This window comes from Rhinopithecus bieti, unplaced genomic scaffold (assembly GCF_001698545.2).
Source record: "Rhinopithecus bieti isolate Rb0 unplaced genomic scaffold, ASM169854v2 scaffold_14826, whole genome shotgun sequence".
NCBI lineage: Eukaryota > Metazoa > Chordata > Mammalia > Primates > Cercopithecidae > Rhinopithecus > Rhinopithecus bieti.
The window spans coordinates 3,652,804-3,669,735 of NW_016808328.1; the positions used below are offsets into that span (position 1 = coordinate 3,652,804).

The 16,932-nt window shown below is 43.0% G+C and overlaps 1 protein-coding gene across 1 annotated transcript in view; it reads left to right on the forward strand.

Annotated features, from left to right (window-relative positions):
- Window positions 1-16,932, forward strand: part of USP48 (ubiquitin specific peptidase 48) — a 116,297-nt gene that overhangs the window by 27,931 nt on the left and 71,434 nt on the right. Inside the window, exons 2-8 of the mRNA XM_017886478.1 lie at window positions 3,950-4,070; window positions 5,016-5,172; window positions 8,891-9,018; window positions 9,361-9,485; window positions 10,392-10,505; window positions 14,279-14,407; window positions 15,718-15,800. Of these exons, the coding sequence (XP_017741967.1) occupies window positions 3,950-4,070; window positions 5,016-5,172; window positions 8,891-9,018; window positions 9,361-9,485; window positions 10,392-10,505; window positions 14,279-14,407; window positions 15,718-15,800 (857 nt within the window). The remainder of the gene's footprint in view (window positions 1-3,949; window positions 4,071-5,015; window positions 5,173-8,890; window positions 9,019-9,360; window positions 9,486-10,391; window positions 10,506-14,278; window positions 14,408-15,717; window positions 15,801-16,932) is intronic.

Genomic DNA, 16,932 nt, shown 5'->3' on the forward strand with positions numbered 1-16,932 from the left:
CCTTCCTTTTTTTTTTTTTTTTTTTGAGACAGTTTCGCGCTTGTTGCCCAGGCTGGAGTGCGATGGCATGATCTTGGCTCACCACAACGTCCACCTGCCAGGCTCAAGCAATTCTCCTGCCTCAGCCTCTTGACTAGCTGGGATTAACAGGCATGCACCGCCATGCCTGGCTGATTTTGTATTTTCTTTTCTTTTTTTTTTTTTTTGAGACAGAGTCTGGCTCTGTCACCCAGGCTGGAGTGCAGTGGCCGGGTCTCAGCTCACTGCAAGCTCCGCCTCCCGGGTTCCCGCCATTCTCTTGCCTCAGCCTCCCGAGTAGCTGGGACTACAGGCACCCGCCACCTTGCCCGGCTAGTTTTTTTGTATTTTTTTAGTAGAGACGGGGTTTCACCATGTTAGCCAGGATGGTTTCGATCTCCTGACCTCGTGATCCACCCATCTCGGCCTCCCAAAGTGCTGGGATTACAGGCTTGAGCCACCGCGCCCGGCCTTGATTTTGTATTTTCAGTAGAGACAGGGTTTCTCCATGTTGGTCAGGCTGGTCTTGAAATCCCGACCTCAGTTTATCAGCCTGCCTCAGCCTCCCAAAGTGCTGGGATGCACCATGCCTGGCCCACCTTCCTTTTTTCAGCTAATGATACCATTATATATCACAACATTAAAAACTTTCCCTACCTTTTTATTTATTTATTTTATTTTATTTTTTATTTTTTGAGATGGAGTTTCGCTCCTTTTTCCCAGGCTGGAGTGCAGTGGCATGATCTCAGCTCACTGCAGCCTGCGCCTTCCAGTTTCAAGTGATTTCTCCTGCCTCAGCCTCCTGGGTAGCTGGGATTACAGGCGCCCTCCACCACACCTGGCTAATTTTTGTATTTTTAGTAGAGATGAGGTTTTACCATGGTGGCCAGGCTGGTCTCGAACTCCTGACCTTGTGATCCACCCGCCTGGGCCTTCCAAAATGCTGGGATTACAGGCATGAGCCACTGTGCCCGGCCTACCTTTTTATTTTATGACAGCAGTAGTTTTTAATTGTTTGGTTATATTGTAATTTATTTTATTACTTCCATATGAATTTCCAGTCTTTTACTGTTATCGGTAATCCTTTAGTGGGCATCCTACAGAGATACGCAGAACTTTGTCCTGTAATGTTCCATTATAGCAAAAGAAAACCTAAGCGTATGTTACATTCAGTTGTGTCTCTTCGGTTTCCTTTAATCTGGAACGGTTAGTGGATCTTTCTTTGTATTTCATGACAGTGACTTATTTTGTAGAAAGTCCCTTGAGTTGGTTTGGTCTGATGTTTCCTCATGATTCAATTAAGGCCATGCATTTTTGGCCAGAACATCACAGAAGTGATTCTGTGTTGTGCATTATACCAGAAGGTGTGTGGTGTCAATTAGATTCATTACTGGGTGTGTTAAATTTAAGTATTTGGTTAGGGTGGTGTCTGCCAGGTTTCTCCACTGAAGGTTACTATCTTTCCCTTTGTAATTAACTTGTGCTGAGATACTTTGAGACATTGTAAATGTTGTTATTTCTCCAACTTGCCTACTTTAGCATCCGTGATGATTCTTGGCCTGATTCTTTTTCTTTTCTGAATCTGATGTATGTCAAATGGAGAGTTTTAATTCTGTCGTTCCTTCCACTTTGGTAGTTGGTTTTCTTCTAAAAGGAAGAGATTTTTCTTCCATCCATCTCACTATGAAGTGATGGATTCTTACTTTATACTATTGCTTATTTTGTTGCTAAATTTTGTTGCCAAATTTGACCAGTGGGACCTCCCCTTCCAGCCAACTCTTGTGTTCTTTTAACATGTCTCCATCACTCTTTCCGTACATCCTTTTAGGACACAGTAAGATGTTGTAGGTTCATTTTCTAATTTCACTGACTGCTCTGGCCTTGGAATCAGCCATTTATTTCTCCAAGGAGCACTGGATTCTTTTACTGGATAATATTTAGAAGTCAGGATCTGTGTTTCAGAATTATTAACCCATGTCTCTATGGAAAAGAAGCTTACTAATTAGAGTTGGATATTTGTTCCTTTTGTCTTTAGCCAGAGGGTACTACTAAATGAGCTTGATGACTGTTCAAGTTACTTTGGTCAGTCACACCCCTCCCCCACTCCTGCCTTCCCTTCAGTCTGGATCTTTTATTTAGTTGAAATATGTTTTCTGTTTTGAATTTAGGGTTCCTGACATCCTTGTTGATTTTTGGGTTTTTTGTTTGTTTGTTTGTTTTGTTTTGTTTTGTTGTTTTTTTTGAGACGGAGTCTCGCTCTGTGGCCCAGGCTGGAGTGCAGTGGCCGGATCTCAGCTAACTGCAAGTTCTGCCTCCCGGGTTTACGCCATTCTCCTGCCTCAGCCTCCGGAGTAGCTAGGACTACAGGCGCCCGCCACCTCGCCCGGCTAGTTTTTTGTATCTTTTAGTAGAGACGGGGTTTCACCGTGTTAGCCAGGATGGTCTCGATCTCCTGACCTTGTGATCCGCCCGTCTCGGCCTCCCAAAGTGCTGGGATTACAGGCTTGAGCCACCGCGCCCGGCCTGGGTTTTTTTTGTTTTTTTTGTTTGAGACAGAGTCTGGCTCTGTTGCCCATGCTGGAGTACAGTGGCACAATCTCGGCTCACTGCAACCTCAGCCTCCTGGGTTCAAGCAATTCTCCTGCATCAACCTCCAGTCTTCAGCCTGTAGCTGGAATTACAGACGTGTACCACCACGCCTGGCTAATTTTTGTATTTCTAGTAGAGACAGGGTTTCACCATGTTGGCCAGGCTGGTCTCAAACTCCTGACCTCGAGTGATCCTCCTGTCTTGGCCTCCCAAAGGACTGGGATTACACGCGTGGGCCACCACGCCTAGCCAGTTGATTTATTTTCATTTGTGTGCATGTATGAAGTAGTATGAGAAACACTCACATGGTCCCAACTTGTGCATTATATGAAAAGGTACATTTCCTTTTTATTCATTCATTCATTAATTCATTCATTTTTTTCCGAGACAGAGTCTTGCTCTGTCGCTCAGGCCAGGGTATAGTGGTGCAGTCTTGGCTCCCTGCAACCTCTGTGTCCCAGGTTCAAGCGATTCTCCTGCCTCAACCTTCCAAGTAGCTGGATTACAGGCCTGCACCGCCACACCTGGCTAATTTCTGTATTTTTAGTAGAGACAGGGTTTCAGGCTGGTCTCGAACTCCTGACCTTGTTATCCACCTGCCTTGGCCTCCCAAAGTGCTGAGATTACAGGTGTGAGCCACCGTGCCTCCGGCCAAAAAGGTACATTTTTTAAAAATCTTATTCCCTCTCATGCTCTGTAGGTAACCAATTTCATTAGTCTCTGGTTTTCCTTTCTGTGTTTCTTTTGTTCAAAATAAACCAATATATGTACACGTATATTTTCTTACATAATTCTTACACATAACAGTATACTACAGATACTCCTTTGCATTTTGCTTTTTTTACTTAATAATGTGTCCTGGATTTATAAATTACTTCATATCTGTTCATAGAGATCTTTTTCATGCTGTGTGTGTATGTTTTTTTTTGCGTGTGTGTGTGTTTTACAGTTGCATAGTACTCTGCCATATAGATGTACCATATTGTCTGTGTTTGGGCATTTCGGTGGCTTCCAATATTTTGTGATTAACAGACAGTGCTGTAATAAATAACCTTATGCATGAGATTTTGCATTGTTGGAGGTATAGCCTAAGGAAGGATAAATCCTCAGAAATGAGATTGCTAGGTCTAAAGGTAGTTGTGTATGTAGTTTTGTCAGCAATTGGATTTCTTCCAGCAGGATATGCATGCTTGCTTCTCGACAGCCTCAAAAAATAAGTGTCTTATAACTTTCTCAGTTTTGCTAATTTATAGTGAGAAGTGGTATCTCATTGTAGTTTTAATTGGTTTGTCTCTCATGAAACTATGGTCTTTTAAAAGTTAAACTTCTTTTTTTTCCTTAGACGAAACTGCAAAGGAAATCCGAATTGCTTGGTTGGTATTGGTGAGCATATTTGGTTAGGAGAAATAGATGAAAATAGTTTTCATAACATCGATGATCCCAACTGTGAGAGGAGAAAAAAGGTAAACCATCATTTTTTAAGCGATTGCTATTATGCTATGTTTTTGTTTTTGCTTTTGTTTTGGGCCTGTGATCAGAAAGCTCTACTGATTTCAGGTAACCTGTGCAGCTTTAAGATAAGTAGTAGAACTTAAGGCTCTAAGCCACTTGAATTGGAACACTTCTTAATGATATGCTTTAGAATAGGCAGCTGCGTAATTCAGTAAGCTTTTAAATAATAGTTTGAATGCTGATTCTATGTTTGCTTTAACATTGCATGTTTTATTTAAAAATCTTAAAGCCTCTTTAAAGGAGATGGTAATTCAAGGGAACAAACTCACGATGATAGCATTTTGCTTTCTAGGGCTTGTATTTTATATATAATTTTGCTTTTTAAAAATATACATTAAATTTTCTAAACATAAAGCTTAGCGTTCACGAAATAGCCAAGTTTGTTGTATAGATATTTTAATAAAAGAATAATTCTTTGTAAGGTCAGGAATTCCCAATCTTATATTTGGAAAAGTTGCAGCCAGTTCCCTCTACCACCCCAATGTTTAAAATCTCTAGAATATAAAGGAAGTTTTCTGCATAAGTTTTACTTGGTCATTCTACTGAATGCTGGCAGTTTAGAAATACAGCAAACATAAAACCTATATACGCTTGTTCAAAACTGATCTTTTCTAGAATCCACTGTTCTAATTTTAGATTTAAGTGGCTGGAGAAGACGATATGCTAGAGATGAGCAGTGATGCTGTCCGAAGTCTTTTTCACTCCTGTGGTCAACCCAAAATGGGGCTTTCATGAAAATTATGCCCCACTTCCAGCCAAGAGAAACTTAAGGTGGCTATACCATGTTGGTTGTGACAGTCTTACAAATTTTTAATCTGAAAATTTAAGAATAATGATTAGAAATGTATTGTTTAAAGGACAGTGGATTTTATAATGATAAATTTTGTATTTTGTAGAACTCGTTTGTGGGCCTGACTAACCTTGGAGCCACTTGTTACGTCAACACATTTCTTCAGGTGTGGTTTCTCAACTTGGAGCTTCGGCAGGCACTCTACTTATGTCCAAGCACTTGTAGTGACTACGTGCTGGGAGACGGCATCCAAGAAGAAAAAGGTGGGTGAAAGGGGTGGGGGAGAGCTCTCTTCCTGAACATTTTTTAAACTTTTTTTTTTTTTTTTTTTGAGTCTTACTCTGTTTCCCAAGCTGGAGTGCAGTGGCGCCATCTCGGCTCACTGCAGCCTCTGCCTCCTGGACTGAAGCGATTCTCCTGCCTCAGCCTCTCGAGTAGCTGGGATTACAGGCGCCCGCCCTCACGCCCGGCTAATTTTTGTATTTTTAGTAGAGACAGGGTTTCACTATGTTGGCCAGGCTAGTCTTGAACTCCTGACCTCGAGTGATCTGGCTGCCTCGGCCTTCCAAAGTGCTGGGACTACAGGTGTGAGCCACTGTGTCTGGCCTAAACTTAATTTTTTTTGTTGTTAAGACAGTTTCACTCTTGTTGCCCAGGCTGGTGTGCAATGGCACGATCTCAGTTCACCGCAGCCTCCACCTTTCAGGTTCAAGCAATTCTCCTGCCACAGCCTCCTGAGTAGCTGGGATTACAGGCATGCACCACCACGCCTGCCTAATTTTGTATTTTAGTAGAGACGGGGTTTTCCATGTTGGTCAGGCTGGTCTGGAACTCCCGACCTCAGGTGATCCGCCCGCCTCAGCTTCCCAAAGTGCTGGGATTACAGGCGTGAGCCACCGTACCTAGCTTAAACTTATTTTTTTTATAGAGACAGAGTCTTCTCTGTTGCCCAGGCTGGTGGTCTTGAACTTCTGGCCTCAATCAGTCCTCCTGTCTCGGTCTCCAAAAGTGCTGGATTACAGACATGAACCATGGTGCCATGCCTTGAATAGCTTTTACCAGCCTGCAAAGCCTTTGCACCCCAAGGAGTAACATTTTATCTTTATTTTACAGATGATATATTGACTTGCTGAAAGCCACAGTTGGTAGTAAGGATATAAATATTCAGTCTGATTAGAAGACAGAAGCCACACAATAATTTGAACAGAAAAGGTTTTCTTTTGTTTGTTGTTTGTTTTTTGAGACAGGGTCTCACTTTTTCGCCCAGGCTGGTGCAAACACAGCTCACTGTAGCGTCAACTTTCCAGGCTCAAGCAATCCTCCTGCCAGAGCTCCCCAAGTAGTTGGACCTACAGGCGTGCACCACCACCTCTTGCTAATTTTTGTATTTTTTTTGGAGACAGCGTTTTACCATGTTGCCCAGGCTGGTCTCAAACTCCTGGGTTCAATCGATCCACCTTCCTTGGTCTCCCAAAGTGCTGGGTTTACAGGCATGAGCCACAGCTCCTGGCCTTAAATAGCTTTTACTGCCCTGCAGTGCTTTTGCAGCCCAAGGAGTAATATTTTATCTTTATTTTCAAGATGATGTATTGACTTGCTGAAAGCCACAGTTGGTAGTAAAGAGATAAATATTTAGAGTCCAATTAGAAGACAGAATAATTTGAAAAGGGAAAGTTGAGAATTAATAACAGGAAATTAGAGAAATGAGGAATTGGTTGATAAAAGTTAAAGAGGATTTTAAAGAATACAAGGACAGCAGATACAGGGAGCAGCCTGTATCCCTGGGGCTGAAAGAGAACATCCAGCGGACAGTCTGCCACCCCCATGGCCCAGGCTTGAGATCTAGACCTCTTTGGACACTGCTGGGATGCACTGGGTGGCTGAAAAGGTGCTGAGATGCCTCCCTGGGCATCCCTACTGGAAACTGTCTATGAGAAGGTGCTGGGCCCTGGAACCCCCTACAGAGTCACCTGAAAGAGTGTCCGGGAGGCCGTTCACAGGGTGGTCATTCGAGAGGAAATGCCTCACTGGAGGCACTGTACTGTGAAGCTATTAAAAGAGGTGCTGGGGAAGCTGCTGACCACTGTTAGGTGTAGGAACCTGGAGCCCTGGGGGAAGCTGACCTGCAGCAGGCTGGTGAGGAGGCACAACTAACCCTGCAGTGCCCTTCACTGATAAGCCTTACTTTCTTGATAACTGACAAAGGACAAGTATTTGCAGAGCCCATCTTTCATCACTGAGCAAGCAAAGAAGGGTGGATTTGGAGCTGAGAAGCAATAAGTTAATAACTTAAAGAAGATAAGACTTTGGTCTTCTGGGCTCTTAAGATCCATGCTTTCTGTTCCATCCCCTGCACTAGCTCATTAAAACTTTCATCTCTAAAATTCTAGGGTTTTGTATTCTTCACTTGAGTATGAATTGCTGTGCTTGAGATCCCAAGTCCACATTAACTGAACTTTAAAAAATCATGACTAGACACGGTAGTCATGATTGCTGTTGTTGCTTTAATACAGGTAGGCTCTTGCCTTTGGGGAGTGTATGTGGACAGTCCTGGCTGCCTCATGACGTCCACAAAACGTAGTTGCTAATTCTATTTCTTTTTTTTTCTTCCCAGAGTCTCACTCTTTTGCCCAGGCTGGAGTGCAGTGACACGATCTCAGCTAACTGCAGCCTCCATCTGCTGGGTTCAAGTGATTCTCCTGCCTCAGCCTCCCGAGTAGCTGGAATTACAGGCGTGTACTCCCATGCCTGGCTAATTTTTATATTTTTACTAGAGACGGACGGGGTTTCACCATGTTGGCCAGGCTGGTCTTGAACTCCCGACCTCATGAACCGCCCGCCATGGCCTCCAAAATTGTTGGGATTACAGGCGTGGACCACCACGCCCCGCCTTGAGCCACTATGCCCACCGTGTCTTTTAAAGTTGTTTTTTGTTGTTGTTGTTGTTGTTTTTAAAAGAGTCTCGCTCTGTCACCCAGGCTGGAGTGCAGTGGCATAATTTCTGCTCGCTGCAACCTCTGCCTCCTGGTTCAAGCTATCCTTGTACCCCAGCCTCCCAAGTAGCAGGGATTACAGGTGCTCACCACCACACCCGGCTAATTTTTGTATTTTTAGTAGAGTTGGGGTTTTACCATGTTGGCCAGGCTGGTCTTGAACTCCTGACCTCAGTTGATTCGCCTGCCTCGGCCTCCCAAAGTGCTGGGATTACAAGTGTGAGCCACCGTGCCCAGCTTTGTTTTTTGTTTTTTAGACAGTCTCACTCTGTTGCTCAGGCTGGAGTGCAGTAGCACAATCTAGGCTCACTGCAGCCTCTTCCTCCTGGGCTCAATAGATCCTCGTGTCTTAGCCTCCCAAGTAGCTGGGCTTACACGTGTGCACCACCACATCCGGCTAATTTTTGTGTTTTTTTTAGTGGAGACGGGATTTCTCCATGTTGGCCAGGCTCGTGTTAAGCTTCTGGTCCCTGCTTTGGCCTCACAAAGTGCTGGGATTACAGTCATGAGCCACCGTGCTCAACCTTTTTCTGGTTTTTGTTTTTTTTTTTTTTGACAGGAAGTCTCGCTCTGTCGCACAGGCTGGAGTGCAGTGGCCGGATCTCAGCTCACTGCAAGCTCCGCCTCCTGGGTTTACGCCATTCTCCTGCCTCAGCCTCCCGAGTAGCTGGGACTACAGGCGCCCGCCACCTTGCCCGGCTAATTTTTTGTACTTTTAGTAGAGACGGGGTCTCACCATGTTAGCCAGGATGGTCTCGATCTCCTGACCTCGTGATCCGCCTGTCTCGGCCTCCCAAAGTGCTGGGATTACAGGCTTGAGCCACTGCGCCCGGCCACCTTTTTCTTTTAAAGTTTTAAACTGATAATAAAGTATTAATCTAGTTTGGATGTAGGGGTGTTTATGTTCTCATGTGAAGAGGAAGTACCAGTTTTTGAAAAGAAAAGTAGCAACTTAAAAAAACCCAAATTTATATTATTGTTTTAATAGATTATGAGCCTCAAACAATTTGTGAGCATCTCCAGTACTTGTTTGCTTTGTTGCAAAACAGTAATAGGCGATACATTGATCCATCGGGATTTGTTAAAGCCTTGGGCCTGGACACTGGACAACAGCAGGTAAGAACTGAATTTTTTTTTTTTTTTTTAATATTCAGAGGTACCCAAGCATTCCTTAGAATGTTTATAAAGGTAGATGAAGTAGAATGCTTTTTAAAAATTAAATTTTTTCTATTTTGAATGAAAGCCTTTATTTACTGTCCAATATTTTATACATTATACTTGATTCCATTTATGGAAATTCATATGTGGGCACAAACTGATTGAACATAGCTGTAGCCCCTTTTTGAAAATGTTGAGTTGAAAGTATAGGTAGATTCTGGAATGTTGAATATATTACTATTTGTAGTGGAAGTTGAAAAGCAAGATATGATTTTTCTTTTCAATAACCTAAACTTGTAGGATGCTCAAGAATTTTCAAAGCTCTTTATGTCTTTATTGGAAGATACTTTGTCTAAACAAAAGAATCCAGATGTGCGGAACATTGTTCAACAGCAGTTCTGTGGAGAATATGCCTATGTAACCGTGTAAGTCTGTTTCAACTTTTTCATGGTACATTTTGTTCTAAGACAGTTGCTCATATGTTAACTATTTTTCAGTGCAGTTCCAGGTTATAGCTTTAGTGGGTTGTCATGGGACTTGAAATATTTATGGTAATACATTTCCATGGGAGCACATAAACAAGTGACTTGGTAATTGCAGTTGAACCCATCAGGCGTTAGGAATGGTGTCTGGGTGAGCTCTTGCAATCTGCTCTTGCTTTATGGCTGTGTGGTATGAGTTAAAGAGGAAGATTGGAACTGGCTAGAATACTAAAAGTAAATGTAAAATGCCTGTTAAAAAATTTGCATGAGTACAATGTGCAGCATTTGGGTGATGGTGACACTGAAACCTAGACTTTGCCACTGTGCGATATGTTCATGTAACAAAACTGCACTTGTACCTCTTAACATTTATTTTAAGCATATTTCCCAATTAATGCTTAGCCTCACCAGTCACTTTCTGTTTTTCTTTACTTTTCTTTTCTTTTTTGAGATGGAGTCTTGCTCTGTTGCCCAGGCTGAGTGCAGTGGCGTGATCTCAGCTCACTGCAACCTCCACCTCCCAGGTTCAAGTGATTCTCCTGCCTCAGCCTCCTGAGTAGCTGAGATTCCAGGCATGCGCCACCACGCCCAGCTAATTTTTGTATTTTTAGTAGAGACAGGGTTTCACCATGTTGGTCAGGCTGGTCTCGAATTCCTGACCTTGTGATCTGCCCACCTTGGCCTCCCAAAATGCTGGGATTATATTTCATTTTTAATATGCATAATTTCTGTGAAAGATAACTAATGAAGGTTATAAATGCTTTTTTCCATCTTTCTAGGATGTAATACAATATAACTTTGTTGCTTTCCACACTCTGATTTGAATTTTGTCATTCTATTTTATTATAGTTGCAACCAGTGTGGCAGAGAGTCAAAGCTTTTGTCAAAATTTTATGAACTGGAGTTAAATATCCAAGGCCACAAACAGTTAACGGATTGTATCTCGGAATTTTTGAAGGTATTGTTCCTGCCCATTTAACAGTTAAATGGTATGCTGAATGCTATTCTGTTTTGATTTAGTGACTAGAGCTTTTTTTCTTTTTTTTTTTGAGCCTGAGTCTGGCCTGTCACCCAGGGCTGGAGTGCAGTGGCCGGATCTCAGCTCACTGCAAGGCTCCCGGCCTCCCGGGTTTAGGCGCATTCTCCTGGCCTCAGGGACCTCCGGAGTAGCTCGGGACTGAAGGCGCCGCCACCGTCGCCCGGCTGTTTTTTGTCTAAGACGGGGTTTCTTTTTTTTTTTTTATTTTTTGAGGACGGAGCATTGCTCTGTCACCCCAGGCTGGAGTGCAATGGCCGGATACTCAGCTCAGCTGAACTCGACCTCCGGGGTTCCCGCCATTCTCCTGCCTCAGCCTCTCGAGTAGCTGGGACTACAGGCGCCACCACCTCGCACCGGCTAGGTTTTTTGATATTTTAGCTAGAGACGGGTTCACCGTGTAGCCAGGATAGTCTCGATCTCCTGACCTCGTGATCCGCCCATCTCAGCCTCCAAAAGTGCTGGGATTACAGGCTTGAGCCACTGCGCCCGGCGACTAGAGCTTTTATTGTGTCAGCTTTTTCTATATAAGAAGCGTCTCTGTTTGTGTAATGATTCAGAAGAAACTTTATGGAGTACCAAAGCAGGCTATGTCTTAAAAATAATTTTGCTTATTTCAAGTTATTTTATATGTAAAGTTATGTATGTGTGAGAAGATATAATTCTGTGAGTGGGTAGTGGGGTATTGAAAGAACTCTGTGCTTGGTTATCATAAAGGTAATTTACCTTGTCATGCAGTGAAAACTAGAATGTGTTAAATACGAAACTTTTTTACATTGATAAGGTCATTCTGCTTTCTGTATATTTAGATTCATGTGGAGATAATTCAGTGATTCTGGTCTAAGTGGAAAACTGCTAAGAGGAACCCTTTGTTGTCAAGCATGAATGTATACATAGCGTGATAGACACGCTTATTATCTAGCTAGCTAGCTGTCTTCAGATATATTTTGTGCTTTCTTACTTCCTCAGCTCATCCATAAGCATGCCTAAAGTAGTCATTGAATTCATTTCGCTGAAGTTTTTTTTTTTTTTTTTTTTTTGAGATGGAGTTTCTCTCTTGTTGCCCAGGCTGGAGTGCGATGGGACAATATTGGCTCATTGCAACCTCCGCCTCCTGGATTCAAGTGATTATCCTGCCTCAGCCTCCCGAGTAGCTGGGATTACAGGTGTAGGCCACCATGCCTGACTTTTTTTTTTTTTTTAGTAGAAATGGGGTTTTACCATATTGGTCAGGCTGGTCTCAAACTCCTGACCTCAGGTGATCCACCCGCCTTGGCCTCCCAAAGTGCTGGGATTACAGGCATTAACCACCGCGCCTGGCCACTGAATATTTATTGAGTGCTTACTGTGTCAGACATTTTCAGCTGTTGGGGATTAGCCTTTATGGTGCCTATAAGGTAGTGATATAGGCACCCGGGAGGGATAGTAAAATAAAGTTAGAATAGATAGTGGGTCAACTATAAGAAGGGCTGTGGAGAAAAATAAAGCAGGGAAGGTGATAGAAGATAAAGTCATAGAGATGACACAAGGGCCATATCAGAGAGGGCCTAGTAAACCTTTGTCAGAAGTTTGACTTCTACTCTGTGTGAGGTTGAGATATCAGGGTCATATGCGTAGGAGTGATACAGTCTGTTTTAAAGGGTAACTAGGTGCTGAGAATAGGCTGAAGATGGGTTGAGGGCAGATGGGAGTGCATGGTGGCTTGGACCATGGGTTAACTGAAGAGGTGATAAGCACCAATTGGCTTTTAGATATATTTTCTAAGAGCAGATAAAAGTTGCAGGCCGTGGCCGGGTGTGGTGGCTCATGTCTATAATCCCAGCACTTTACGAGGCTGAGACAGTAGGATCATTTGAGAACAGGAGTTTGAGACCAGCCTAGGCAACATAGTGATAGTGTCTTTGCAAAAAATAAAAAAATTAACCAGGCATGGTGTTGAACAGCCACAGTCCCAGCTACTCAGGAGGCTGAGGCGGGAGAATTGCCTGAGCTCAGGAGTTTGAGGCTGTAGTTGCTAGCTATGATTGCACCACTGCACCCCAACCTTGGTGACAGAGCAATACCCCATGTGTAAAAATAAAAAAAATTTTTAAACAATTTTTTTTTTTTTTTTAAATTTGCAGACTGGATGTGGGAGAGTAAGAGGGGAGTCAAAGATTACTAAGGTTTTTGGCCTGATCAACTGAAAGAATGAAGTTGCTCTAACTGAGATAGGGAGGACCTGAGAGGAGCAGGATTGAGAGGAATTACGAGTTTGGCTTTGAGCATGTTACATTTGAGAGGTATAGTTCCAGGAAGAAGTTGTGGCTGGATAAAATCCCCAAGGACTGAGGCCTGGGACATTCAAATTTTAGGGATCAGGGAGGTAGGAGCAGCTGGCACAGGAGGCTTGGAGGAATGCCAGTGAATTAGGAGGAAAGTCTGTGAGTGTGGTATCCTGGAAGCCAAGTGAAGAGATGATGGTACCAGTATTGCATTACTTACGATAATATGGCACAAAAAGCTTGAGCTCAGGAGTTTGAGTCTTCAGTTAGCTATGATTGGCTGCAATTAGCTTTATAGAAATATAAAGGCAAATTTTAAAAATAAACCACTATCAGCTAAAATGTTTGATTTTCTACACGTCTCTTTTAGCTTTGTCTCATGAATATGTTTCAGTAATTTTAACCAAATATGTATATAATTTTGTATTCTGGTGCCCATATGTAGTTTTTACAGTCTCTCCTTTTTTTTTCTTCATTTTTTTGAGACAGAGTCTCGTTTTGTTTCCAGGCTGGAGTGCAGAGGTGTGATCTCAGCTCACTGCAAGCTCCACCTCCCGGGTTCAAGTAATTCTCATGTCTCAGCCTCCTGAGTAGCTGGGACCACAGGTGTGTACCACCGTGCCTGGCTAATTTTTGTATTTTTAGTAGAGACGGGGTTTCACCAGAGCAGCCAGGCTGGTCTCGAATTCCTGGCCTCAAGTGATCCGCCCACCTCAGGCTCCCAAAGTGCTGGGATTACAGGCATGAGCCATGCTGCCCAGCCTTTTTGCTGTTTTTATTTTTATTTATTTATTTATTTTTTTTGAGGTGGAGTCTCGCTCTGTCGCCCAGACTGGAGTGCAGTGGCCAGATCTCAGCTCACTGCAAGCTCCGCCTCCCGGGTTTACGCCATTCTCCTGCCTCAGCCTCCCGAGTAGCTGGGACTACAGGCGCCCGCCACCTTGCCCGGCTAGTTTTGTATTTTAGTAGAGACGGGGTTTCACCGTGTTAGCCAGGATGGTCTCGATCTCCTGACGTCGTGATCCGCCCGTCTCGGCCTCCCAAAGTGGTGGGATTACAGGCTTGAGCCACCGTGCCCGGCCCTTTTGCTGTTTTAAATGAATGTTGCATCAAAATACATGTGACATTTCTTTTTAAAACTTACTTTAGAATTTCCAGAAGTGGGATTACCAGGACAAAGAACCTAAAACAAGTATTTTTAATATCATACATTTGGGAAATAGGCATATCAGTTTTAAATATCAGTGTATACAACTTGATAATGTCACTGCTGAACAGTTCCCATTACTTTGTGTGTCCATTATTTGTAGTAGCTGTTTTTAAATAGCATGAAAGCTATTAACTAAAATGAAATTATACTTTACATCAAGGGTTTTATCACTTGTTTTAAACCCATCTTCTTTTAAAATTAATATGTCTTATTCTTGATCAGGAAGAAAATTAGAAGGAGACAATCGCTATTTTTGTGAGAACTGTCAAAGCAAACAGAATGCAACAAGAAAGATTCGACTTCTTAGCCTTCCTTGCACTCTGAACTTGCAGCTAATGCGTTTTGTCTTTGACAGGTAAATGTGTGCAAATAGTGTTTGTTGTTCATTGTGATCTACTATGTACAGACTTTACCATAGATAGATGAGATGATAAAATGATTGTAATTTGAAACTCTAGATTTGAGGATTAAAGTTATAGATGGAGCCTGTCATTTTGAAATGTCAGTATTTCATGATTTTATCATAAAAATTTTAAAGAAGCCAACCATATATAATTGATAACTAGAAAAGTAAAAGATCCTTACTTTTTTTATTCTAAGAAAGTATTAAAACCTGTAGGCCGGGCGTGGTGGCTCACGCCTGTAATTCCAGCACTTTGGGAGGCTGAGGCGGGCGGATCACGAGGTCAGGAGATCGAGACCACCCTGGCTAACACGGTGAAACCCTGTCTCTACTAAAAATACAAAAAAAATAGCCACGCGTGGTGGCCGGCACCTGTAGTCCCCGCTACTCAAGAGGCTGAGGCCGGAGAATGGCGTGAACCCGGGAGGCAGAGCTTGCAGTGAGCCGAGATCGCGTCACTGCACCCCAGCCTGGGCGACACAGTGAGACTCCACCTCAAAAAAAAAAAAACGAAAAAAAAAAACTGCAAGGGCCGGCCGCGGTGGCTCACGCCTGTAGTCCCAGCACTTTGGGAGGCTGAGGCGGGAGATCACCTGAGGTCAGGAGTTTGAGATCAGCCTGGCCAACATGGTGAAACCCCATCTGTACTAAAAATACAAAAATTAGCCGGGCATGGCGGTGCATGCCTGTAATCCCAGCTACTGGGGAGGCTGAGGCAGGAGAATCACTTGAACCCAGGAGGCAGAGGTTGCAGTGAGCCGAGATTGCACCATTGCACTCCAGCCTGGGCAACAAGAGTGAAACTCTGTCTTGGAAAAAAAAAAATAGAAAAACTGTAAGTAATCGAATAATTACCCTGACCTTCTGTATTATCCGATATTTTAAATAGAATAAATTTTGTACTCATTACAGCCCCGCCATGGGAACGTATTTTTCATTTTATAATTAAAATCAAGGCAGTGTTGGCACATGAGCATGTCTGCATGTCTTCTGTAAAGCAGGATAATCTGTTTTTCTTTTGTGATTAAGCTGAAACTTCTGGAAAATAAGCTGTGCTTGGAATCAGCACTTTGAATTCACATTTTTTAACCTATTATTTGTCCAGCTATAAAACAATATTCTGTTTACTTCTAATTGTACATGTTTTGGAGGAAGATTGTTAAGTGAAAGCTACCTACTGTTGAGTTTATTAAAATAGCTAATAGAGCTTATATGTTATGATTGTTTTAAATGTAAATATAATCAGCTTTCCTCTTGGTTAGGCAAACTGGACATAAGAAAAAGCTGAATACCTACATTGGCTTCTCAGAAATTTTGGATATGGAGCCTTATGTGGAACATAAAGGTAATATTTTTACTGGGAAGTAAACATTATAATGCTCAGAGACTCTAACTTGTGATCGGCTTGTGATGAATATAGAATAGCAGTCAATTGCCAATTTTTGTTTGCTAATCTCTGGGAATTTCTGTCTAGGAACAAAGACTTTTTTAGGAGAGCCAAGATGTTAATTCCATTTTGTGAGAGTAAGCACATAGCAAAGATGAGGTGGTTCATGGATATGTACAGAATTAAGGGTATAAAAATAATTTGTAAAAAATGAATACTGTTTCTGAACCCACACTTGCCACCTTAGTTTCAGTACTATTATTTGTCATTTCTCAAAACTAACAGTCTCCAAGTTGCCTCTATTCACTTTTTAAAAAATGTTGTCCCGGAAACATTAGGTGGCGTAATTCCAGTATTTATGCTTTCATTTTTCATATCTGCAACCACTGATATGCCCTAGGATGCTATCATTGTTTTAACAAGAAATAAGTACTGTTTTTTCTTTTGGTAGTCTTCATCCTACCAAACAGGATGAGTCTTACTAGAGAAAGAACTGTTTCACTTCCCTTTAAGGTTGATTGTAGTACTTATGAAATATTATGTATGTATGTATGTATGTGTGTATTTTTGAGACAGAGTCTTGCTCTGTTGCCTAGGCTGGAGTGCAGTGGCACGATCTTGGCTCACTGTAGCCTCAGCCTCCCTTGTTGCTGGGATTACAGGTGTGCACCACCAGGCCGAGCTAATTTTTGCACTTTAGGGTTTTGCCGTGTTGGCCAGGCTGGTCTCAAACTCGTGGCCTGAAGTGGTACACCTGCCCCAGCCTCCCTAAGTGCTGGGATTACAGGCGTGAGCCACCACCTCGGCCTCAATTTTTTTTTTTTTTTTGAGACGGAGTCTCGCTCTGTCGCCCAGGCTGGAGTGCAGTGGCCGGATCTCAGCTCACTGCATGCTCCGCCTCCTGGGTTCACTCCATTCTCCTGCCTCAGCCTCCCACGTAGCTGGGACTACAGACGCCCGCCACCTCACCCGGCTAGTTTTTTGTATTTTTTAGTAGAGATGGGGTTTCCCGGTGTTAGCCAGGATGGACTCGATCTCCTGACCTCGTGATCCGCCCGTCTCGGCCTCCCAAAGTGCTGGGATTACAGGC